Consider the following 24,993-nt stretch of genomic DNA (forward strand, 5'->3'; position numbering starts at 1 on the left):
AATATCAGTCAGTCAGCAGTTAGGATGCTCCAAATAAAACAATGCGGGCTGTATTGGTTTTGCATGACGTGTGTATCCTGTACGAAAGTACGGTTTTGCTTTGATTTTTTATTTAATGAGTCATTTCAAGCCGGAAACGTTTAACGATTAACATTTTTAATAGCATAACTATTAATATTTAAACCCCGAGTGTAAGAATAGGCCACTTAGTGAGAGAACTAATGAAGTGCTCTAATACGCCACTATACAATCATAATCAATGTAAAGGTTAAGTCTTTTCCTTGCCCAATGTTTTGGATTCAATAGCTTTGGTAAATGAATATTTATTTGGACATGAATAGTAATGCCAGATAGCTGTGGCATAGTAATATTCATCAACACATTCCCAGACAAAGCAGATTGTGACAGTCTTTCTCAAGACAATAATACGCCCATCAGATCTGACCTTTTCACCCCGGCATATGATATCACAGAGGCGGGGATCTGGAAACATGCCAAGCACTGCTGATGCATGCATTTGTAATGAGCATAGAAACAGATTAAGTGGGTAGAATGACATTAGAATTAATATAAGGCACCGAAAAATGAGCAGGCACAGATTTGTTCCTAATTGTACAAATACAGCGGGTGCATAATAATTCATATTATGATTGTTTTGTGATCTTTACATCTTCATAAACGATACTGGATTGTTGTTATTCATTAATATATGGCACTATAATATACTATAATATATAATATAATATACATGCTCTAGAGTTGGCATATACAAACATGTTTATGAAATTGATGAAATTCAGATTTTTTTTTTACCCCTAAATTTTGATGTAGGATGAAATGCATGGATTTTTAGGATCAAATCTAATTTTATGTATGCTTTATAAATGGACCCACTGGAAAGTCAACTTGTAGCAGTACCTGTAAAACTAGTAGCAACAATTACAATATTCACTATTCTGAAGTAAATAGTTTATATCTGAACCATAGATTCATAGAATTCAATGGCAAAAATACACAAAAAACTTTTTATACCATAATTTTTTCTTGCATTCGTGAGTTTATATTTCAGACCTGTGAGATTAAAGTCTAACTTGTGAGCTATAAAGACCTTTTTTGATATTTTAAACATTTTAAATATAAGTTTTCCTTTTCTTTCTTTCCTTTTGTCTAATTCGGTTGCATAAATTCGCTTCCCTGGTGCATATAATAGGCCTGTTCATGTAGACGCTAGTTGGTCTACAGTTATAATATTAAAACGGCTTGCCATAATCAGGATGCATATGATGACCCGGAGTTTGCCTTTAGGACCCGGAGGCACCGCTGCTCCGGATGACACTCGCTAGTTTGGAGTGAAAGTCTCTTACATGCACAAGTTAAACACAACACTTGTGGAAAGGCGAGGTGCACACAGCTGGCCCTGACTGGAGTATATAACGCCTGGAATGACAGTGGCAGTGAATGGATCGCAGCGAAAACGCCCGACTGTTGCGCGCAGCTCCGTTAGGAATAGAAGTATGATTTTCGATTGCAGACGCAACTAAGTTTGAGGAGTTTCCTGCAACTTCAATGCTGGACAAAATATAAAGGGATCGTCTGTGTAATGCCTTCCAAACTTTGAGCGTGTTCCTTTTTTGGATACTCCAGGGATTATTATTAGCTTATTATTATAATTATATATGGTGTGAAATTGCCGCTGGAGAGAAGAGAGTTGCAACCTGCTCTTTTCAAAATCACGTTGCTTCCTAAACGTCCCACGGATATTATATTTATAAGAGCATTTCAAGACGTTCTGGATGCGCGCTGAACGCGCACGAGGACTTATGACATGGTATGATTTCAAAAATCTCTAAAACATCTTCAGATGGTCTTATCTAGGATGCACTTAGCTGGTCTTGAGATGTTCTTAGGTGGCTGAGTCCACAGCCTGGCTAGCTGGTCTTAGACAGTTTAAGCAGATTTTTAGCAGGGTGTGAAAACACTCTTTAAAATGAATCAAAGTTCAGTCTGGATAGTCTGGGAGATCAGCGTTAGATTGGTTTCTGCAGCGACATGTCATCTCAAGCAAGCTGTATGATTGTTAAACTTTTAAAAGTGATTCAAACTAACTTTTTTTTCTCCTCCTCAGCGGTTATGGTGCAGTGGTGGCAGAAGTTAAAATGAGGTCTTTTGGCGAGCAGTTGTTGCGCTCAGAATGGCCCGGGAGGATTCGGTGAAGTGTCTGCGCTGTCTGCTCTACGCGCTCAACTTTCTCTTCTGGGTAAGACGAGTCCAAGTCGGAGCAGGTGGCCGGGCGGGCGCTCACGTTACATGGCACGGTGCTGCTGTGCGCTCGGCGCTCTCCAAGACGCGCAACAGCCACACGCGCAATCTGTGTTCCCTCCCTCCCCATCCTATGTTATCTTTATGTAGAGCCTCCACGGGACAGCCTGTATCCCAGCTATGTTGGAATTGCGAACAGCTCACATTCTGCCGGGCGCTATTTTTAGGGAATTAAATGTGATAAGCACCGGGGTGTGTTTTTAGACCAAGAATGCCTGCGTAGGGCAAACTAAACCCAAGCCACTAATATTGCAGCATGTCAAACACAGCACAGGACCTAAATAGGTTTCCAAGCCAACCAAGTACACAAATACAGATCCATGTGATGCTTACTTGTTTTTTTAAATACACTCAGAGGGGAAAAATGCTGCACAAAGCTGTTACTAGGGCAATGTCCTAATATACAAAAGCTAAAAGGTGCATCTTTTTAACCCACTTACAACTACATGTTCGAAAAAACGCTACATATTAGTTCACCTATGGACCTTTTTTCTTTCGTAGGTCTCCAAAAAAATCAATCTTTTTTGGAATGTTTTTGTAAAAAGTTTGCTTGAGCGCATTATCTTTGTCAAAAATAATATCCACGTTAATTGCGGTTCAAGTACCTTCATGTGTTCTTCTCTTTTTTTTTCCTCCTAAGCTTATGGCCCTGTGTGTGCTGGGAGTGTCCGCCTGCCTCAGGGATCACCTGAACAATGTGCTCACCTTAACCGCTGACACCAGGTGAGTGGTAGCGGACGGACAGGTGTGAGCCGTAAAATCCTTTCATTCAGGGCAGTGGTCCGTGTAAAGGTCTAATTTACTGTTTTCCCACTTTTCAACCAGTCTGGATCAAATTGCCTCGAGCATAGGAGGTAATTACAAGCATGAACGAGGTGTGCAGTTCTGGGGAAGAAGTCAGATAAATATATTAAGTCGCCAGTTGTGACAGGGCCTGGTTTGAGAACCATTTATTTGTTTATGTTTTGTAATTCTGTAGAGATCCCTCCCAAATCCTTTCAAGCATTAAAGGAAAACTCAGCAAAACTGGAAGAAAAATCCCAAAAGTATCAATATTATCTCGGAGGAGAGTGATATCTAATTAGTGTTGACAAAAAGCAATTTATCACCCAGGTGTGTATTATAACGTTACTGAGTCGTTACCGAGGCCTCTGTGACTCACATCATCACATGAATGGGGATCAACAGAGAGAAAATTGTGTTAAAACCTGATTGTACACAATGAATAGATTTTCCAGAGTTGCACTGCAGTAACACGCTGAATCAACCCTTCTTCCATGACTGTAAAAATCTCATCTCTGCAGAATGAAACGTAATAGGATATCAACTAGAGTAGAACACTTCCGATTTATACAGATATGTGTGATCATTAATTAGATATTCAGAAATATTCAAAGTTGAGCTCTTCATCAAGTAATCATTTTATTATATAATTTTAGAAAATAAAAATATAGAAAATATTATATAATATTTTTTATATTTTGCATAACAAAATATTAAAATTATTATTTAAAACATAAAAATATTTAAATTATTATTATTATTATTAAAAAAAAATATATAAATTTTTTCTCATTAATATATTTAAAAATCCATTCAATACACTCAACAGAAACAGAAATTGTTTACATGAAATAGTAATAATTAATTGACTCTATCATAATTTTTTTTTTCAATTATAAAATCAAAGCTAGGTGTTATGGTAATAAATCCAAAGGCCCATTTTCAGAGGTTTAAGAACAAGAGACATGCAGCTTTTAATTTTCTAAAAACACTTTCATTCTTCTGTTAAAAAGTAAATGTGTTTACATTATTTCATAGTCATTTTAGGGTTTCTGGTACTACATCATCACGGCAAATGGACGTGGTTTACACAGAAAAGGCTAGCATTTTTTTCCCACAGGTAAATCATGTTTACATGCGCAGTTTACATCATACTACTGAAATTCACAATATTTGAATGCTTACAGACTGGCCTCCACTGTGAGCGTCTCGCTGTAAACTGATTTTTGCGCTTTTGATACAAGTGGTAATTTTTTGGTTGCGATTGCGGTGCAAAAATGATGCCACAAAAGTTATCGTTTGAGCATAATGCGTACCGAACCCAGACAAGTCCTTAAAAAATGTAGCGTTGCATCTTAAAAACAGTGTTGCATCTTAGAGAACTGGAGCGAAAGCAAGCCGGACAGATATAGAGACAGCAAGAAACAGGAAGAGAGAGCATGCATTCCTACAGAGTATAATCACAGTTTATTTGCAACTGGTGTATTACTTAAATATGCTGCTCTATGAGAGGAGGAAGAGACAAGTGAACAGGATGGACGGATAAATAAACAAAAGGCCTGCCAACAAATGACTCTCCCTCTTTCTCTCCGTCTCCTTCCCTCAGGCTGGAGGAGGCAGCCGTTCTCACATACTCCCCCGTCGTCCATCCTGTCGTCATCGCCGTGTGCTGTTTTCTAATCATCGTGGCTATGGTGGGCTACTGCGGCACGCTCAAGTGCAATCTGCTCCTACTGTCTTGGGTAAGTAGAACTGGGAAGGGAAGAGACGCACACAAACAAAAGACGAGGACAGCAGGAACATTGTGCGGGTTGGAATGTGTGTGGTTTTGTGTACCGAGAATATTTTAAGTTTAGCTGGCAGTGATGCTGTTGGCCCCAACCACCCTCAGACCAGATTCCAACAAGTCATGCTTTCTTTATCCACGCATCTCCTCTGAGACCGCCGCGTCTTCACTTCACACACTAGAGGGGAGCAGAGAGAGAGAGAGAGATCCAGTCTTCCTCAGCCATCCTCTTGTCCAGTGTGATGCCTTTCTGACTCAATTTATTTGATGAGACGATTTTTTTTCATTGGTACCTGATTGGATTGTGAAATGGCCTTTATATAGTCTATTTAGACTATGAAAAAGGTAATTAAAATGTCGCTCACTTCTAATTCACTGAAATTTAAAGGTAATTTGCTTTTTGAATCTGATGTGGAATGCAAAGAAATATATTTAATAAAGTGTCCAGGCAGCTCTTTTCTGTGCAACGAAGGTTAAATTTGTAGATATTGATGGTAAGGAAATTTACTAAATATATTCATGAAACATCTTTACTTAATGTCCTAATGATTTTTGGCATAAAAGATTTGGCTATTGCAACAGATATGCCCCAGGGTCTCACACCCACACCACACACACACACACACACACACACACACACACACATATATATAAACAAACAAAAGAGAATTCATAAATCGTGCATTCAAATGTTAAATTCAAATAAATTTAAATTAGCATTATTATTATTACCAGTACTAGTAGAAGTATTTTTTTCCAATTTATTTAGAAATACATTTTTGTTTTACATTTGAATGTTTTTGCTTTTTTAATAGCACGTAATGATCATGCTCCATAAGCTGTGCAGCATGCAATAATAGCTCAGCATGTTGACTTCAAAGACATCATAACATTAAAATGGTTAGATTTCGTTATATTGTTACATTTTCCATAATCTTTTATGTTGATGTTACGGAAGACTTACAGGCAGAAAATGTTCACCAACTAATAACATTCATATTCGAATCAAATCCCGATGAACATATCAACGGTAATCCTGCCACCGCTATTTCCCACCAAATATTATTTTCACTTAGAAATGTGTCTTATTATAGAAGTTAAATGCAGTTTCATGCAGATTTGACCCTACTGCAGACATCAATGTTTCATCAGTGTCAGTCATCTCAGAACTGTGTACTACAAGTCCATATCTTTCTTATATTAGATGTTACGGTGCACCCTGCGTCTAGTTATCCGTGTCAGATGATAATAACCGCCTCAGATGCTTGTCGCAACTTGCTCTATAGGTTATGAAGGCCATAAAGCTCCTGCATCTCTGAAACAAAGAGTTAGACAGCAGTAATGTGTAAGCACTGCACATCACTCAACATGATGGAGCGTCTAGAAGAGCCAAATAGAGGGCACATAGTTATAGCCATTGTGAGAGATTTTTGTGTGTTTAGACGGATATGTTGGTGACATTATGACTTGTGAAATTGCAAGATTTGACAGGCTGTTAGCACAGATGATATAAATGATTTGGGGAGGGAGGAAGAAAATCACCCTCTATCTGACCCTTAAAATTAAACAGGCTGTTTTTCCTACTTTAAAATGACAGTCCATTCCGAAAAAAAGAAAAAAGAAGAAAATCTGTCATCATATACTCACTTGTATGTTACAAACCCATTTGATGCAGAACAGAAAAGCAAGATATTTAAGAATGGTCCAGGCTGCTCCCTTCCCCTTCGGTGAAAGTCACATTATTATTAATGTTTTATTAATTATCATTATCGATATCTATCTATCTATCTATCTATCTATCTATCTATATATATATATATATATATATATATATATATATATATATATATATAATTTTAGCAATGTCCATTGTTAATACTGCTTGCAATAAAATTAGAAAGTTAATTTACTTTCATTTTAATTTTGTATTTATTTAATAAAAAAACACTTTAATAATAATAAAAAGATACAAAATAAAAAGCAGCATTTGCAAACACACTGTAATTTATTTATTTTTTTTTTTTTTAACAAAGATCTGGTAAATAAGATTAAGAAAAGTGTTGACATACTTGTCAGTTACCATTTTCCAGCTTTTGTAAACACACTAGACTGTTTTATTTCAAAAAAGCAAGGATAATCCTGTTTTCTATGCAGTCGGTCACCCTTTTAAATTCTGTATCAGTAGGCTATTCAACATTTAGAAGTTTTATGACAATGAATTGAAGAAATCCCAGCGTGGAGGGGGAGGAGAGCGCTCTCTGTCCCAGGTGTGTGGGGTTCCCGTCTGCTGACCCAGACTGGGCCTGTTTTCTGGGACTCCTTGGCCCATCTCTCTCCCTCCTCCTCTCTCTGGGTCTCCATTCATCTCCTCAGGAGCCTTTTTCCTCTCCTCTCTGCACCGGCGGGCTTGTGTTACCCAGCGGCTCGGCGACAAACAATATTATCTGGCTAAGATACAATAGGTAAACCAATCCAGGAGGAGAGAGGGAAGACATGAAGAGAGGAGAGGCGCTTGGGTTACGTGGTCGCTCTATTCACCAGCAGCGCTCTCACCGAGTGCTGCGACCTGGCTCAACACACACACACACACACACACACACACACATGAACTCAAACACAAAGAAGGTGACTGGGAGATCATGAAAGCAGAGAGAACTTCATATTAAACATCTAGAGATAGCGAGAAATGTAAGGCTATGCTCACATTAATCCAAAATCAGCATTTGTGAATAATATTCTGTCATCTTTGCAGGACTGTAATATAAAGAGTAACACTCATATTTAGGAACATTATGGAAGGGAGCAGGCAAAACAGTGCTAGTAAACCATATAAATACTGTATATGTTAACAACATAAGTCACATAAATAAACATGCATCAGTAAGACAAAATAAATGGCCCAAAAAAATGTAAAATGAAACCATAGACAAGTTATTCTTGTGGTTGACCTAATAGCATACGTATTTGTAGGATATACGTATTTTTTAGATTAAAAAATGCTGCTTATATAATAATACTGTGCGTTTCTACTTTGTCCAGACGATGTGCGTAATGTTCAGTATCAATCAATCAAGGCCATTGTTGGCCAATAATCAATACGGTACCGATATATTGTGCATAGCACTCCATAAATCACATAATTTGAGGTGTCATTCATGTCCACAGCACAGTCTGTTCAATTCTCTTAACCGTAAGCAAACCCAAAAGCAGCAGTTTAATGACATTAACAGTAGCCATCTGTCCAAACAAATCCGATACGACTTAATAATCGACTCGCTCTCTGTCTGTTTGCATGACTAAGTGATAAAGGGGGTGTAAATTGTTCCGGCGAAAAGGAAATCCATCCATCTCGACGTGTCCTGTTTTCTGAAACAGTAAAAGCCAAAAAAATGCGAAAGAGGAAAAGTAGAACTCTCAACAAATCAATAAACCGAGGGGTCGCCGAGAGAATGTAACCTCTCTTACCCTGAGAAAAATATGTGCGCGTTTGCAGATGAGCCAGCTCGCTGGGAACTTCCAGAGGTTACGAGTTCACCCTGGACATATCTGAACCGCAGATATTAGCAGGGACGAGTGCGAAGAGAAAAGGTTGTCATTTTTTTTTCGTGGCAGGCGCCTGACAGACCAAACGGACTGAAATGCTAACACAGCGGTAGAACAGCCACAAATATTTAGAGTCTCCCCAAATAAACAAGCTGTCAGACGGGGGTCTGCTCTGAACACGGCTCCTAACACTCTCATTCATCTTGATAATCTCTCTCAAAGTGTGTGTTCAGCAGAGGAGAACTATGTACATGTTAAAGGGATTTTGAGAAACAGGAGGAGATGAGATTGATGCGTTAGTTCGCAGGGCCCTAAAGACAAAATCTGTGCATCTGCAAAAAGAGCCTTGAGCGTTTTGATTCTCTTTTGCCATGTTCATTCTGTGCATCTGTACTACATACTACATATATATTTTTTGGCGAGAAAATTCAAATAGTAATATAGGCTACATTTTTATTATGTTCTCATTATATTCTGATAACTGTGACTTGCTGAATAAACAATGTTATATAAACAACAATTTATAAAATGATATTTAAAATAAATGAATCACTGCACACTACTACACATACAAAAAGTTGCTTGCAATAATATTAAGGGCAGTTTTATTTGTTTTAAAAAAAGTTAGATAATTTAAATAATATATATTTAAATGTGTAATTATATTAAATAACATATTAGTATTTGTGCATGCTAAATGCTCTCTCTCTATATATAAACACACACATACAGTATATAAATTATCATATAACATATAAAAATATATTTAATATTTTAAAAAGATTTTTCTTAAATATACATATAAAACTTTATTTTGGATGCAATTAATCATTGCCCCATACTTAAAAATATATTATCATATATTAAAAAATATCTAAAATATACTTTTTAATTATATATATATATATATATATATATATATATATATATATATATATATATATATATATATATATATAATGTTATGTATTGATTATATCAATACATAAATGTGGAAAAAAAATGAATCTTGAATTGAACAATTATGGAATTGTGATTATTTAATACTTTAATTTAATAATAGTTTAATGACAGTTTATGTCAAGTTTTTGTACAATGACATACATTATGATTTGCTATATTTGCATATTTTGCACAAAAACTACTGCGTACTGCAACAAACAGCCTGTCACAATTACGCAGAACTCCCAGGAGACGACCCGAGAGACAAACCAGACCTCAGATCCCAGCATACCTTAACAAACACACACGCATTTACCCTCCTTTCTCAATGTGTGATCATCAACACCTTTCCTCAGCCCTATTGTTTCAGAGGATATATTTAACCAAACCAATCTGTGTGTGTGTTCGCAGTATTTTGGCAGTCTGATGGTGATATTCTGCGTGGAGCTGGCCAGCGGAGTGTGGACGTACGACGAGGTGCGTGATACTATGAATAAACAGGAATGCCTTCCCTCTCCCCCTCTCTCACGTCAACAACATGGCCGCCGCACGGCCGTTCCCAGGAGCGCTGGAATGAGGATCCGATTTCTAAGCCGCCTGCTTACGATCTAATCTTAACTATTATGACTTCAAAAGCCCGGCTCTAGCACATTTCCTTTTGAGGGAGTTAATAAGCAGAGCGTTTATGTTTATTTATGTGCGGGTGGAGTCATGTATGTAAATGCTCTGGTCGGCTCTCGAAGCACGATTAGCATCAGGCTTTACAGAAACCTGTCTCTGATCATTGCTGGGTAAAAGATTTGATCAGAAAAGGGGGAAAGGCATTGCAGGTAGCATCTGCTTGTGTAAGCCCGGGGATACGAGAGATAAGGAGCACCTCCGGGGAAAGAGATCACACACACCTGGCTTTAATCTAGCTTCTCTCATTCAGACATACACAGCTACTGCTTGAAGACACGCTCTTATCAACAACCTGAAAAGCTTTGCTGGGTGTGATTGTCCTATTGTGCTGTCGTGGCCTAATGTGACCCCTGTGTGTGGGCAATGAGCTTGTTTACTCCAGCGCACCTGGCTTGGTTACATGTTAGCCGTTTGAATCAACAGTGTATCCACTTCAGCTTTACTTGGCTTAAAGTCAACATGAAATGAAATGCGCAATCTTATTTCCCATCCGATGTGTTGTATTTAACTCTTTCCCCACCAGCGTTTTTGATTAAATTTATTAGCCAGCATTTTTTGATGATTTTCGCAAAAATTTAACGGCCTCTGCTTTTAAAGAAATCTATTTTATTCTCGCTTAAAGCATTTTTTTAGTTTTCAGTTGATGATCAGGATATTTTTTATATGAGTATTATTGGGGGAAAAAAATGAAGGCCGGGACTTAATAATCATTTAGTATTTAGTGGGCTGTATAAATTTCATAAATGTATAAAGATCATAGGTTAGGAGTTAAAAAAATGGAAAAATAACTTTAAAAGTCTAAATTAGTATTTAATACATTAAGATAATCTAATGTAATATATGCAATAAACTGTAATATATCTACTATCACGCACCATATTTTAGAGTCAGTTTTTTTAAAAAAAACCCCAAAAAACCTTTTGGATTACTTTTTTTTTAAACAGAATAATAAGAATAACATGCACCATGAATCACTCAAAACAAGGCCAGGAATACGTATTAATAAAGTATATTAATTAATTGTAATTTCATGTCGACTTTAAACTGAAAAGCTTTAGCCAGTTCTGCTGAGATGACACATCTAGCCCTAGGCATCATGGGTACTTATCATATGCCCCTCACGATGGTTTCTGAGGTGTGAAAACAGAAGTGTCTCATGGGGGCTGGATTGTAAAATGCCATCTAGCGTATGAACAACACTTGTACAGACACTCGTGAATAGGGCATTTCATAACTGGCCAATAAACTGGTCATAAGAGATTGGAAGTGTGGGCAAGTGGATGGTGCTTTAAACAGCCTGGGAATCACGTTGTTTTTGTTATTTAGAAAACGTAATTACTGAGCATGTGGGGAATTGATTTTATGTGATTACGAAATCACAATGGACAAATACAAGGCTTTTGAAATTGTGAAATGATTTTGCTGCGTATTTCTCCATAACTCCCACTCTCTTTCTCTCTTCAGCCCATGGTACAGAGGTCTGATATGATTAGTCTGAAGTCACGTATGCCTCATTTCGCTTGCAGCGCTACCAGTGGCTCACACATGCCTGGAACTCTATACAAACAGAGGTGAGAGGTCGAAATCATCGGCAGGATAGCGGCTCGTCTAACACCAAACCAGCCGCAATGCAACATTTAACGGGGTTGAGTAATTCTAGTCTTGTCACTGAAAGCGAAATTGCTGAGCGAAGCCATTTAGTCATCTGAAAAACACCAATCCTTTTGTTTTCCGCATTTCTTCTATAGTTTTCTTCCCAGTTTAGATCTCTAATAAGCCTGCCATTGTATATTATGAATAATGTTGGTTCTCTGACATATTGCTTTTGTTTGTTGATTGCTGCAGATAAAAAATGGGATTTTCAACCGAGACAAGGAATATACAGGCCAACTGCAATTCAGAATGCATATATTATGAAAACATCACTGTCAATTACCAATTTTCCATCTATATTACATAAAATGTGGAACTATCACTATACATTGTGCTTGTAAATGTTACATATTAATGCTTACGTATGAATAACAATAACTGAATAACTGAATTTTCCTACCTGCCTTACAGCTGAAGTGTTGTGGAGTGATCTACTTCACTGATTGGCTGGAGATGACAGAGATGGAGTGGCCACCCGACTCCTGCTGCTCCAATCAGTATCCAGGATGTGCCCGCCACGCCCACTACCATGACCTCAGTGACCTTTACCAGGAGGTGAGCTTATTTTGATGTTGTACCCCCAAAATGTTTGTATTATTCCTCTAGGCCAGATAGGTTGATGGTTTTGTTGTTTATTATTACTCTTATACAAAATGAGTAAATGTATTTGTTTAATTGATATGTATACTGGCTGATTTGATCAGTCCAACATGGTTTGAAATTATTTAGACTTGTGGCAAGACAGTTGAACGTTAAAGTGAAGGTGATGTAATTTCTACATGTGAAGGGTATAATAATGAAAGTCATAAATGTACCAACATGAAAGGTCTTATGTGATCCAGTGGTGTCTCGTGAAAGTCATGCTGCAACAGACAAAGATTTTCCGTCTGCATATGTATACACACAAACAATTAGAAAGCATTGTTTAAAGTATAGACTGGACAGATAGATAAAAAGACTTCTTATGCCATTTCTTGCAATGTCTGTTCATTCATTTACTCATCTGTCACAAAAATGTCATTTTAATTTTAGGAGTTTTTCCCATCAAATATTGATACGTGTGGAATAGCATGCCATTCATTTGATTAATTTTAATTGATTGACAGCCCTAATTAAAATATGACTTTGCAGTTGACTTTGTAAAAATGAGGCCAGACAGTGGAGAGATTCACTCACCTGCTGAGCGCGTGTCTAATCAAGCTGTATTGCCAGTGAATGTTATGAGCGACTCCAGCAGTGCAATTAAAGTCAGTCACGTAGCGCAGAGACGCACCTGTGTGTTGAGTACCAAAACACACCACCCAGGACAAACCCAGCACAGTCTCATCATGCCCCCTGCCCTGTCTGTGACTCATCTGCCTCACCATACTTCAGTCTTTGAAGGGTTTGAAAATGTTTAAAAATCTTTGAAGTTTAGAGGTTTATAAGATAAAATGAGCTGATAGATAGAGAGATAGATAGATAGAATGACAGAACAATAGATAAAACCATAGACAATGATATATAGAATGGTAGGATGATATAAAATGATAGAATGGTAAATAGATAGATAGATAGATAGATAGATCCATATAATGATAGACATAACGGTAGATAGATAGAATGATAGAATGAGAGAGATAGAAAGATAGATCGATAGAACAAGATAGATAGATAGATAGATATATATATAAATAGATACACAGAACAATAGATAGAACGAGATAGATATAGATAGAACAGTAGATAGAACCATATAACGATAGACATAACAATAGACATAACGATAGATAGATAGATAGATAGATAGATAGATAGATAGATAGATAGATAGATAGATAGATAGAACCATATAATGATAGACATAACGGTAGATAGATAGAACGATAGCTAGAACAACAGAGTGTAAACATTATAAACACTGTGTTTGTTGTCAAGCAGCCAGCAGAGCTCAGGCTTTCAGACAGATCCCACAGCAGTAGAGTGAAAGAAGGGCTTTGTTGAATCAGACAGGAACATTGATCACTAGAGGGAGAGTCAGGAGTGAAGGACTGAGGGTGTGGAGACTGATCCTCACCCACTTCCTGTCTCTTTGTCTTTTTCTCTCTTTCCACGTGGATGACAGGGGAATTACTCCACAGTATAAATCCCTCACTAGCAGGAAATAGTTTACCTGCCCCTTCCACAATTCAGCATAGGAAATACCTAAAACACACAGGCACGCACGCAAGCGGATGAATGTGTCACAGCGCTCACATATTAGCGCGGCAGCTGTTGAGCTGGCAGAAATGTAGGGGAGAGTTACAACCTGAAAACAACCTGTTAAAGCGGAAGTGTGAATATTTTCTGTTAAAATACTCTTACATGTACCAGTTTAATGTGAAAGGACAACTATAGTGAAAGCTTTTTTTACACTTTACACATTGAATTGAATGTCATGACTCATTCATATCTGGCTAAATGAATTAATCCGAATCATTTCTGAGTGAAACCAAGGTTAAAAAAAAGAAAAAGAAAAAAGACTGGTGAAAAGCAGGCATTATGTACCATAATGTCGCTAGAATAATAATGCAGCTAATGCTAATGCTTTTTTCCCCTTTGGAATAGCATTATTAGAGATTCATTAAACCAGTAAAGAAACATTTCAAACAGATTTGAAAACTTATCCAAGATAGGAAGATAATTTAACCACACACATAAAATTAAATAATAATAATACTAACAAAAAATGTAAATAAATTTAATGCAATTTAAAATAAATAATTATTAATTAAAAAAACACAAGATGATTAGAGAAAAGTAATCAATGACCCCATATTTTTCAGTTTTTAGTTAATTAAAAAAAAATTCTTATACAAATAAAAAATTTGTTTTCTACAGGGCTGTGGACCGAAGATCTACAGTTTTATCCGGGGCACTAAACAGCTACAAGTGTTGAGGTTCTTGGGAGTGTCGATCGGCGTGGCTCAGATCTTAGCCATGACGTTGACTGTGACACTTCTATGGGCTCTCTATTACGACCACAAACCACCTGACCCAGCATCCCCCGATGCTTTAATCCACAGCTCTGCAGAAGATGCTCAGAAGCCCAGCCACTCACATCCACGAGCGCCTGAAGCCTGGGCCAACACGCCTGCTAACGGACATACCCAGTTTGAGATGGAGCAGCTTTCCTAGCAGTGACTTCATGGTGACGCATGGGCTACTTCAACACTGCGGACACTGACACTGAATGGATCGAACAGCAGTGAACTGGACCAGAAAATGGACCTTGTGGAATGTGAAGTAGTTCTGGGTGCCTGGATAACAAGATTTAGACGGTTTTATAGAAAACTTTATATACCTGTGGATAAAGTGGCTTTTTTTGTGGTCATCACATGGAAGATGAAGAGGATTTACTGGGTTCTTCCTAAATAAAGCCACTGGCCCTGTCTCTATGGACTTGAATTCTCCAGAGGGAGGTTTCTAGAATGAACTGTTTTCACTTAAATCTTCCTTCCTTCACCACTTACACTGACATAGTTGCAATTTTGCCCACTATTTTGCCACTTAAGACAAGGATTGTAAGAGATATCTTTTATCGTAGTCTGAAATTGGCAATATTTTAACATTCGCTTCACACAATTGACCTCAAGTTTGTTCAGAAAAATTCACCAATTCCTTTTCACCAAGCTACGGCGGACTTCAAACACTCCGACTTGTTTTCTGCGCTTGTGTGGTACTATTTTAACGTATGTTTGAACGTTCAAATGCATTTTCATTTGCGTTCATGGCAATTTTGAAGATATACAGTGTGACAGGCAAAACAAAAACAGTTTGCGTTGGCTTTTCTCAACCCGTTCATATCGTGAAAAGACAGGAAAAATACTGTGCGTATACACACACATACACACACACACACACACACACACACACACACACACACACACACACACATACATAAAAATCACACATAGATAAGTCTTAATGAGATTTTTCAGTTGGAATGAATGATGTTGCTGCTAAAAGCTCATTATGAAGATACCAGGATACATTTGTGCGGGTTTTCATGTCTTAATTTAACAGCTCTGTGATTTGATTCATATGGACTGGTGCATTAATGAGTGTTTTAGATCTAAAGTAGTAATAATTTTCTATGCAGTAATAGTCTGCACATAAAATAGGTTATAATAGGGTTAAAGATTGAGAAACTTCTTGCATGTGAATCACAGTGCATTAAACACGTCAAGATGGTGTTATTCCAAACCTGTGTGTGTTTGTTCATAGCCAATTCACATTTCAGCCAACATAACGTGTTGTAGAGAAAAGTAAAGATTTTTAAAGACGCTGAAAAGTAGAGATTTTTATCATGGACGGTTGTTATATGAATATGTATTGTATTGTAACATTTTAATATATACTGCGTATTGAGTTGTTTCAATGTTTTCAATTAAGTAATCAAAAGAAATGGACATTTATAATATATATTAATGTATTAACAGGCCATTTCTTAACATAATATATTAACAGGGAATTAAAAAAAATTTTAGTCTTATTTTTTCACATTGAAATAATGTGTACTGATGAATCACTCAAGATACGGCCTCACGCGTGCATTAAGAAAGTAAAAAACAGTCAATTATGATTTCATGCTTCATAACATTTCCAAATAACCATTCTATTGTGCCTAAAATTCCTTATGAGTGGCCAAACATTTGTCATAACGCTGCAAGGTCCAGCACATTCCACTAACGTGTATCTGACAGATAATTCACCAATTTCATGCCTAGCAACAACCATAACGCTGCATTTTAAACAACAGAGGCACGCTGCGGAGCCTGGTTTCTTACAGCGCAGTTCACTTTCGCTAAATCAACCTGATTTTCTGCAGAGCGCTCTTTTTGTAAGTGTGAGCATTCCAGAGGTGTCACGCTTAAGTGCTACTGGGTGGAAACACGGGTGGAATTTTTGGCCCCCCTCTGGACTTGATGGGAGACATCCTTGGCCGAGGGAAAGCGAAGGGATTTAGCTCTGGCCTGCTTCATGAATTTTAACAGATGTAAAGCAATGAATAAAACATCTCAATGGGTAGAGCACAGAAAAAAGGAGGAAGCAGACACATGGAAAAAGACACAAGCTATGCTTGAATAGAACACTAGAATAGTGTACTGTACTGTTGTCTTCATAGTTGTCATTGCAACACTAAATACTTCATGCAGCATCATGAATTTCTTATGAAGGTTTTATATATATATATATATATATATATATATATATATATATATATATATATATATATATATATATTTTTTTTTTTTTTTTTCAATTGAACAGTATTTGTGGCACATGCTTCTATAATCTGATTTAAAATGTGGCAGGGGCTTAATTTTATCTATTAGAAATTGCTGAGTGAAAAGTGAAAAGTCATAAATATAGTAATTGCAAGTTCTGAAACTCAAAAGTATAGAATGCAATATTGAATCTCAATTTGAAACAGAAACACTCATCTGCATAATTATATGAAGAGATCAGTGGGCAAAAATCAAGTCTGTAGAAAATGGTTTAAAATTAATAAATTTTATGCTTTGCGTTTTGCTGCAAAATACTTGTGATATCATAAATAAATGAATACCACGCACAATGAAAATTCTATGTTTAATTATTGCGAATTCCAATGTAAGAATCTAGGTTTAATGCTCACAATATAATAATTTTGTCGGATAAATGCCGGATGTCAAAAATAACAAACGCACATGAGTTTACCAGCTGCTCTCGAAAGCAGGATTAATTTTAGCAAACCATTTTGAGCATTCTATAAAATAGCATTAGCAAGTTAGCTTTAGCCAACAAATGAATTCCAACTTGCTTCCAGCGACTTTTCTGTTGCATATAGCATACTTTGGCAAACTATGAGGAAATATTATGAGTAGTATGTTAGCATGCTAATCCAAACATAGCTTATGGAGAGCTAGAAATGCTTCTGTCAGCTTCCTCTCTCCCCCACCACTCACTGCCGGTGCAGGATCTGATTTATGAATCAGAGAGGAGCTTACATACAAGCTTACAAAAGACATACTGTTTCCTCTCTTGTTGCTAACACCCCCCACTCTCTATTCATCTCCTGTGTGAGAGAGAGAGAGACTGACAGAGAGCGTAAAGCTAGCCTTATAGCACGTTAGGTGGTGTGTGGTAAATCGCTGTCAAAACGTGATACTTTCCAGCCAAAGGCACCAATTGAGATCGGTCGTCTTTGTGTCATTCGCTGTTTAGCGTGGGTGCAGATGTACAGAGTGTTTCGCACGGGCTGTACTATCATATAGACGGTCTCGCTCCCTCTTTCCTTTCGCGGAGTACAGTAAAACGAGTCAACGGGGAAATAAAACCATTAACCTTTCACCTCTCTGCAAAAATAGCGAGGTCGCAAACAGACAGCTGCAGCTTGTATGAAGTCCGACTTCAATATCCCCCTGTGTGCGACGAGGTCCCCCTCCTTCCGCTTCTCTCAGATACGGTCTCTTCCTACAACCGACTTCAAACGTCTCAATTACCCTCGGCGTGATGGGAAATATGCTAATGCGTAGCACTATCGCTTGCCTGCTGGGAGCTCAACACAGCCCTGCAGTTGGCTTGTTCTGAACGAGCTCGAAAAATTGGTGCAATCCCTTGCCTTCCGGCCCTCTTCATCCCTTGATTCCCTTGTATAAAGGAGGAAGTGAACGGTCATCGCATTTAGGACGCTCATGTGTAACGTAATCATGCTAAGTGCCTATAGAGGTTGAGAACGTTGCCTCTATTAAAGTCGGTCCCTTTAAACGCGTCGGCTGAGAAATGTGTGAAATCGGCATAATGGGAAAGAGGCCTCTGAAGAAAATGACGCCCAGCTAGCAAAGGAAGAGAGTAAATCGCTTGCTGACTTTTTGATTATTGTTTATACTTATAGTAAGGACCCTAAACCTAACTATTAGGTGAATGATACCTAAAAAATTTGTATCCGCAATCAAGATTTACCGATACAGACTGTACTGTTTACGTTTTAGCAGTATGCTAGCATATGCAGTAAATGCTAACGAAGCTAGCAGACATAATATAAAGAAGGCCTTTAAAATAACTTCATATGCTGTATGGAAGCATGCGGCCATCTAAAGTTTGTTTTCTGAATAAAAATAAGGGTAGATAAAGATAATAGTGAGTTTAAAATAGCCTGTGACGTAATTGCAAAATAAAAGTCATGATATGGAGTAATGTTGTCAGATACAACTACTTGATATTTCTCGTAACTGCAACTTACAACGTTATATTTGACAGAGTGGCTATTCCTGTAATTTTGACCTTTTCTATTTGTTGCAGCTGAAGTTTGGGATTGCAATTCAGATTTTTTTTTTCTTGAAGTTTAAATTAGAATTTCCTTCTTTCAATAATGAATTAAGATTAATAAAATGATCACAACACCATTGTCTTTTTTATCTGTATTTTAATAGGACAATGAATTAATTCTATTTATTCATAGACACTGCACCGGACTAAACAACTGGTTTGTATTTTTTTCATTGTTTTTCAATAATTCATATATTTTAATGTCCATAACACAAGCTGTAACAAATTCCAAAGGATCGTCATCACCTGGTAGTCGTTTAAATGTACATTATAGCACAAACAGGAAGTCTGTTCTAAAAGTCCCTTGTGGATCCCGAAAAAAAAAGAAGAAAAAAAAACAAAAAACAGACACGTTCTTTGTGAATCTGTGAGCGCATGCACTCAGTCAATCCTGTCCTCCAAACAGGAAAAAATAAAATAAAATATCCAAACCTAAACAGATGGTCCAGCCTTTGCAGTCGTTGATTTAGAAAGTAAAATGTGAGACATTAATTTTGCTGTCCATTGAAATTAGGAGAAAAGAAGAAACTGTAATAAACTTCACTACACCGAAGAACAAATTTACAGCACAGGTGCACTAGCAACACTCTCTCGTAGTTTTCTGTTTTCATCTTTTCTTTTTTGTATTTTACAACTGAAATACATTTATAATATATAATCAACACCATTTGAGTTTTAAAAATATGCATTTGTGAGATTCTATTCCCCCGGTAACCCTTTTAATACAAAGCATATCTTTACAAAAAGAATCTTGTTGCATAAGTCACATGGTAAAGCAAGAATGGGTGCAGGCATTGAGCAAGAGGGCAGTGTGTGTGTGTGTGTGTGTGTGTGTGTGTGTGTGTGTATGTGTGTGTGTGTATTGAGCAAGGCGCATTAAGAGCTCCTCACCACAAATTGCACTGACATCGGTATAAAAAATATCAACATTATAGACTATTTTCTTGCTAAATCCAGACATGAAATGGCAGAGAAGAGAGGTTTAATCTTTCAGGTGCAGATATTTTTTTTTTTTACACTTTTTGATTAATAATAATACATTTTGGATGAATCTCACAGACATATTTCTGTCCAAAATCAAAATAAATTATATTTTGCTTATACAAATTTTAAACAGATTTTGTGCATTACTTTCTTGACAATTAAGCACGACGCCCCCCAAAACGTGTCATTACTGTGATGCCAAAATACAAATTTTTTTTGTACTATCATTCTGAAGCATTATATATTTGCCTTTTGTTTGTATTATAGTAACGAAAATAACCATTGAGAAGGAGAATACTAAAAAACTAAAACAAATTACGGTAATAGGAATTTGCATGGAGCAGAGTGCTGTTTTTAACGTTATTTTTAAAACAAGCAAAGTATAATTCACTCTCTTTTGCTTTTGGATTGAAATAAACCTGAACGTGACTTTGTGAGATTCGCGTTTTTAAGTTCAACACTAAACGTCTTCGGCTGATCACAATGATATAATAATCTCCAAAACAGCACTAGGAATCTGAGTGGATGATTCTCAACTTGATGCCGTTATCCGGAAATAATAGAATATTTGCTGATAAAAGTACATCTTTAAAGGGAGGGACGGAAAAATAAGAACTCGGAAAAAATGTCCTGGTCGGGCTCTATGCTCTGGTCCACGCTGGCCCATTTCACCATGTGTACGACAACATGCACAATAATTTTAACGAAGATAATAAATAAGCACGTTATTTTTCTTTTCACAGTTAGCTCGCAAACTTTGGAGTATAAAACGGAATGGCTAGTATTAGAGCTCAAGTCCACAAGCCTCCACTTTCAAATATATTAAAACACAAAAGGCGTTTCCTTTTCCATTTAGCTTTTTGCCACCAAAAATAAAAAGAAGGATAACAAACATCTCATCAGGCCAGGCAAGGAGTGAACGCAACATGGGTGGGACAGAGAGAGTGTGAGACAGGATTTTCTCCATTTATCACCTGTATCAACAGGGCAATCTCTCAAAACAGCTGTTTTCACACACTTGTTGGGTTGGAAAGATCTATAACTAGGCAAAAGTAAAAAGCACACATTCTGACAGAAAGAGCCAATCCTTATTGCTCATGCCGAATTAAAAAAAGACAAAGACTTACGCAAAACATGCAAGAGATCGAACTCGATCACACACGCACGCACGCAAAAGCATCCGACCGCACACTCTAGTAGAGCCCAGCTTTACTTTGAAGTATCAAAAGTGTGTGTATAGCTGTCTAAAAGTTTGTAAAATCCCGCCCCTGCTGGTACACTCCTTATTCGTCCCAAAATCTGGCGATCCCATCATATTGAAGACAACAGATTCAAAGACTCACAATACTGAAAAAATTATAGAAGCTGTAACAACCACAATGGTCATTGTTTTCCTTTATGGGTTGAGTAAAAGCCTATTGGACCCCAGCGTGAGTCACATGACGTATGGACCTAGAGGTGGAGCTGATGGAGCTCACAGAGACGGAGGGCTCTGGGCGGGAGCTGATTAAAAAAAAAAGGTCCAGCTATGGCCCATCCTGCTGCAATGCCTCCTCCACAACACTAGGGGGCTCTGTCGATCCTTCCGCTCCAGCGTCCACTCGCTAAGTAAAACGGCTAATGGTCACGGCGGACGGTCTATAACGCCGACACCCTGACAATGTTGCTTTGCAAGAAGTCGGGCGAGCTGGCCGAGTCTCCGCCCTCGGGCGTGGTCACGGGCGGGGTGGGCATGCTGATGACAGCGGCAGTGATGTAGGACTGCTCTTCCGAATTCAGGGGTACTGTCTCCTCAAACTTGGCATTGAGACTGGAGCGGCTGTGTTGGAAAAGAGAGGGAGAGAAAGGGCGGGTGAGAATACAATCCAGCTGATGGGCAAATTCCGCCAGCTGTTGGAGGGATCATGATAGCGTTCCCAGAGTGTGCTGGCATGAGGGGGGTGGTTTCACAACCAGAGCTTTACAGGATTCCAGGAGCATGAATCACTATGAGAACAACCCAAATACCCAGATATACAGAGAACCCGCGTAAAACACACTGCACTGTACAGACTACGTGTTAAACAGGACTCCATTCTATATGCATTACACTCTATGCTTCACATGCTGCATTTGACATATTATTAATACTAAATTCATACTAAAAATTATGCATAGTAATTTTGTGCTCTAATATGCTCTAGTTTTAAACAAACTATGCATTGCACAATTAATTATATTCATGCATTCTAGATTTTATGCACAGCCCATTGTATTTTATGAACATGTGAACATATGATCACTATATTCTAGGCTCAACTCAACTTTATGCATTACACAATATCTTACATTTGTTTAGATACTAACTACAATGCACTGCATAGTATGTAATGCATAGTGTGCAGTGCATGCAATGTAGAACTCATATGGTGTATAATGCATACTATGCAGGGTGTAGTGCGTATGATGTATGAGTACATCATTTGCACAGCATATGAACTCATATGAACCATTATATCACACATTCATTCTTATAGAGCATGTTTAACGCATGTTTAACAATTAAACATTGTTATATATGTTTTAGTATATTAATAGATTTTGTTTTATAAATTGATCAATCATAGTTGATCATGCATTCTACATTCTTCGTACTTAAATCTGCAAAAAGGTGGAAAGTTTTCAGCAAATTTCAGAAACATTCCAGGAAATTGACCAGATATTTTCCACCCCTTTGCAACCCTATTTGTACTGCACATTGTATACTATGCCTTACACCCTTAATATTACAAATACATTCTAGATTACAAGCACTAAACAAACCCCTACACCAAAGCCCTCTGGAAAAACTCACCTTCTTAATATAGGCAGTATTATAAACACTTCTAAATAAGACGCAGCTCTGACTCATCTATATTCAGACAGCAGCCAATATATCAACATATTCCTTCTCCTTATGTGTGTGTGAGTGTGCGTGAGTGCTGTGAGAGCACCTGTTGCTCAGCGGTCTCTCTCTGATCTGGATGGTGCTGAGCTCCTGTATGCTGCCCCTGCGGCCGGCGGCCATGTTGGAATTGGGGACGTTGAAGCTCTTGCGCTTGTTTCTGCGTGTGCAGCAGGAGGACAGGCCGTGCGGAGAGGAGGACAGTGAGGAGGAACGGGACATGGACGGCTTCGCTAAGGAAACCTCCATACAGCTTGTCTCATACGTTTGCTCATCTACAAACTCATGGTTCTATGAGAGAGAGAGAGAGAGAGAAGGGAATGCAAATCATTTAGTATTTTATTACTATATCATATGATCATTATACTTCATGATTTATTACTAAAGAAATCAATCAGAATTCTCAGTTTCAGTAAGCGCTGACAGTAACTTAAATAATGATAAATCTCAATCAGATTTGTCTCTATAACAAATATTAGGCTTTTAATAATGCAAGCCAGTCAAAAAATCGTAAGAGGAGTTCTCGAATCCAGATTCACTGAAGTTTTTGCTGTTTCTCAAACAGTCCTGCATTCTCAGCAGGACACAGGAATTTTCCTTTCAAAAGTCTAGCGCCCTAGGAAAGCCAGAACGGGTCACGGTCTGTTCTCTTGACTGTCATGAGTTTAGCTGACAGGGGACAACAGTGGCTGTCGTTTTCATGCCATGTCTGACTAATGATTTCTCTTGAGAGAAAAACTGCACTTATTTGTGGAAAACCCACAAGAACTGAGGTGCAGAAGAAGTCTGGCACTGGTTAATGTTAAAGGGTACAGACAAAAATACAATTTTTGTCCACTTTCACCTTCTTTTTCCCTCTGACAGAATTCTCAAATGAAGTTTAATTCAAATTTAGGGCAAAAAAAGCCATGTTTAATGTTATCAGTTCATAAGTCATCGCATCATGCCAGGTTTTGCAGCTAATAATGACTCGGGCTGCTCCTCGCACAGCTCTATTTTTAGAAAACGTGGCATTTTTGTTTTAAAATTTTTATGATGCTTTTCTTGGAGCTCTGCAGTTCTTGCACATAGGACATTCTGCCAAACTTCTCCTTTTGTGATCCAAAACGCAGATGAATAAATGCTAACACAATTTTCATTTTTGTGTGAACTATCAGTCAAAATACAGTTGACACCTGACGTGTAACTGCTGAAGCTACTGAAGGTAGCCACTGAAAGTACTAAAGAAATCAACTGTGAAATTGTAGAAGAACCTCATAATGTTTTTTACAGATATGCTTAGCATGCTTCTTAGGATGCCTGTATATCAATAATATTAAGTAATGCCAAAGCTAAATTGCTGAGAACAGCTTCCAGTGATGTGTAACGTTTTCTCCAGAGGTTCTTACCGTGGTTTTCTCCAAGCAGTGCAGAAGATGATGATGCTGGGTCTCAAAAGTGGGGTTGGACTTACATACCAAAGCTTGGCCGGCCTCTTTTGATGCCTTATTGGAGAAACAGAAAACAGAGCTTATCAACTTATCAGCACAGAAAGAACCCGAGAGAAAAGACAAGACAGCAAAGCCAGAATTCTCACAATGGTCTAGCAACATTGAGACGATCTTGAGTAACGTTTGGCTAGTTCATTGTGACAACAGTAGGCTCTAGGTCACTGCCACGTCCTGTTCTCTTAACATCACAACCTTGACGGACAGCTCTTGGTTCAAAAACAGTGGACAGCAGGAGCAAGAGTATTCTGTGTCTGTAAATGGCTATTGAATTTATATTCAGGAAATGCTATTTGTTGGAAAAAAGTATGTGAAAAAGTTAAACGTCTTCTGTATTTGAACCATGAAGGCCACCGTATCCAAACTCACTAGAGCCTTAATGAATCAGCATGACGCAGTGACCAGATGACTAGAGCAAGAGTGCCCAATGTGCTTTTGGAGGGCCAATGTTCTGAAACGTTTAGCTCCAATATATCTGCCTGGATTTTTCTTGTAATCTTCAAGACCATGGATATCTCCAAAATCATACTCTCTGAGTAGGTGGCTGTTTTGAACTTGCA

General features: G+C 37.8%; 2 protein-coding genes across 3 annotated transcripts in view; one reads left to right on the top strand and one right to left on the bottom strand.

Annotated features, from left to right (window-relative positions):
- The first annotated feature begins 1,357 nt into the window (after positions 1–1,357).
- tspan12 (tetraspanin 12) lies at positions 1,358–15,608 on the top strand. The gene is given in 9 exon segments (XM_043237894.1): positions 1,358–1,828; positions 2,126–2,257; positions 2,960–3,042; positions 4,709–4,844; positions 9,785–9,850; positions 11,519–11,570; positions 11,573–11,625; positions 12,119–12,262; positions 14,567–15,608. Coding segments are annotated over 8 exon segments (897 nt in total). The 5' UTR covers positions 1,358–1,828; positions 2,126–2,191; the 3' UTR covers positions 14,864–15,608.
- A 3,511-nt stretch (positions 15,609–19,119) lies between these two features.
- Positions 19,120–24,993, bottom strand: part of kcnd2 (potassium voltage-gated channel, Shal-related subfamily, member 2) — a 106,885-nt gene continuing 101,011 nt past the window's right edge. For both annotated transcript variants that reach the window (XM_043237766.1, XM_043237767.1), the window contains 3 exons: positions 24,335–24,430; positions 22,996–23,237; positions 19,120–21,842 (listed from right to left, as the gene is read on the bottom strand). In XM_043237766.1, coding sequence (XP_043093701.1) covers positions 21,662–21,842; positions 22,996–23,237; positions 24,335–24,430 — 519 coding nt within the window. In that variant the 3' untranslated portion in view covers positions 19,120–21,661. The remainder of the gene's footprint in view (positions 21,843–22,995; positions 23,238–24,334; positions 24,431–24,993) is intronic.

The sequence above is a fragment of the Puntigrus tetrazona genome, chromosome 4 (assembly GCF_018831695.1).
Source record: "Puntigrus tetrazona isolate hp1 chromosome 4, ASM1883169v1, whole genome shotgun sequence".
In the NCBI taxonomy this organism is placed as follows: Eukaryota; Metazoa; Chordata; class Actinopteri; order Cypriniformes; family Cyprinidae; genus Puntigrus; species Puntigrus tetrazona.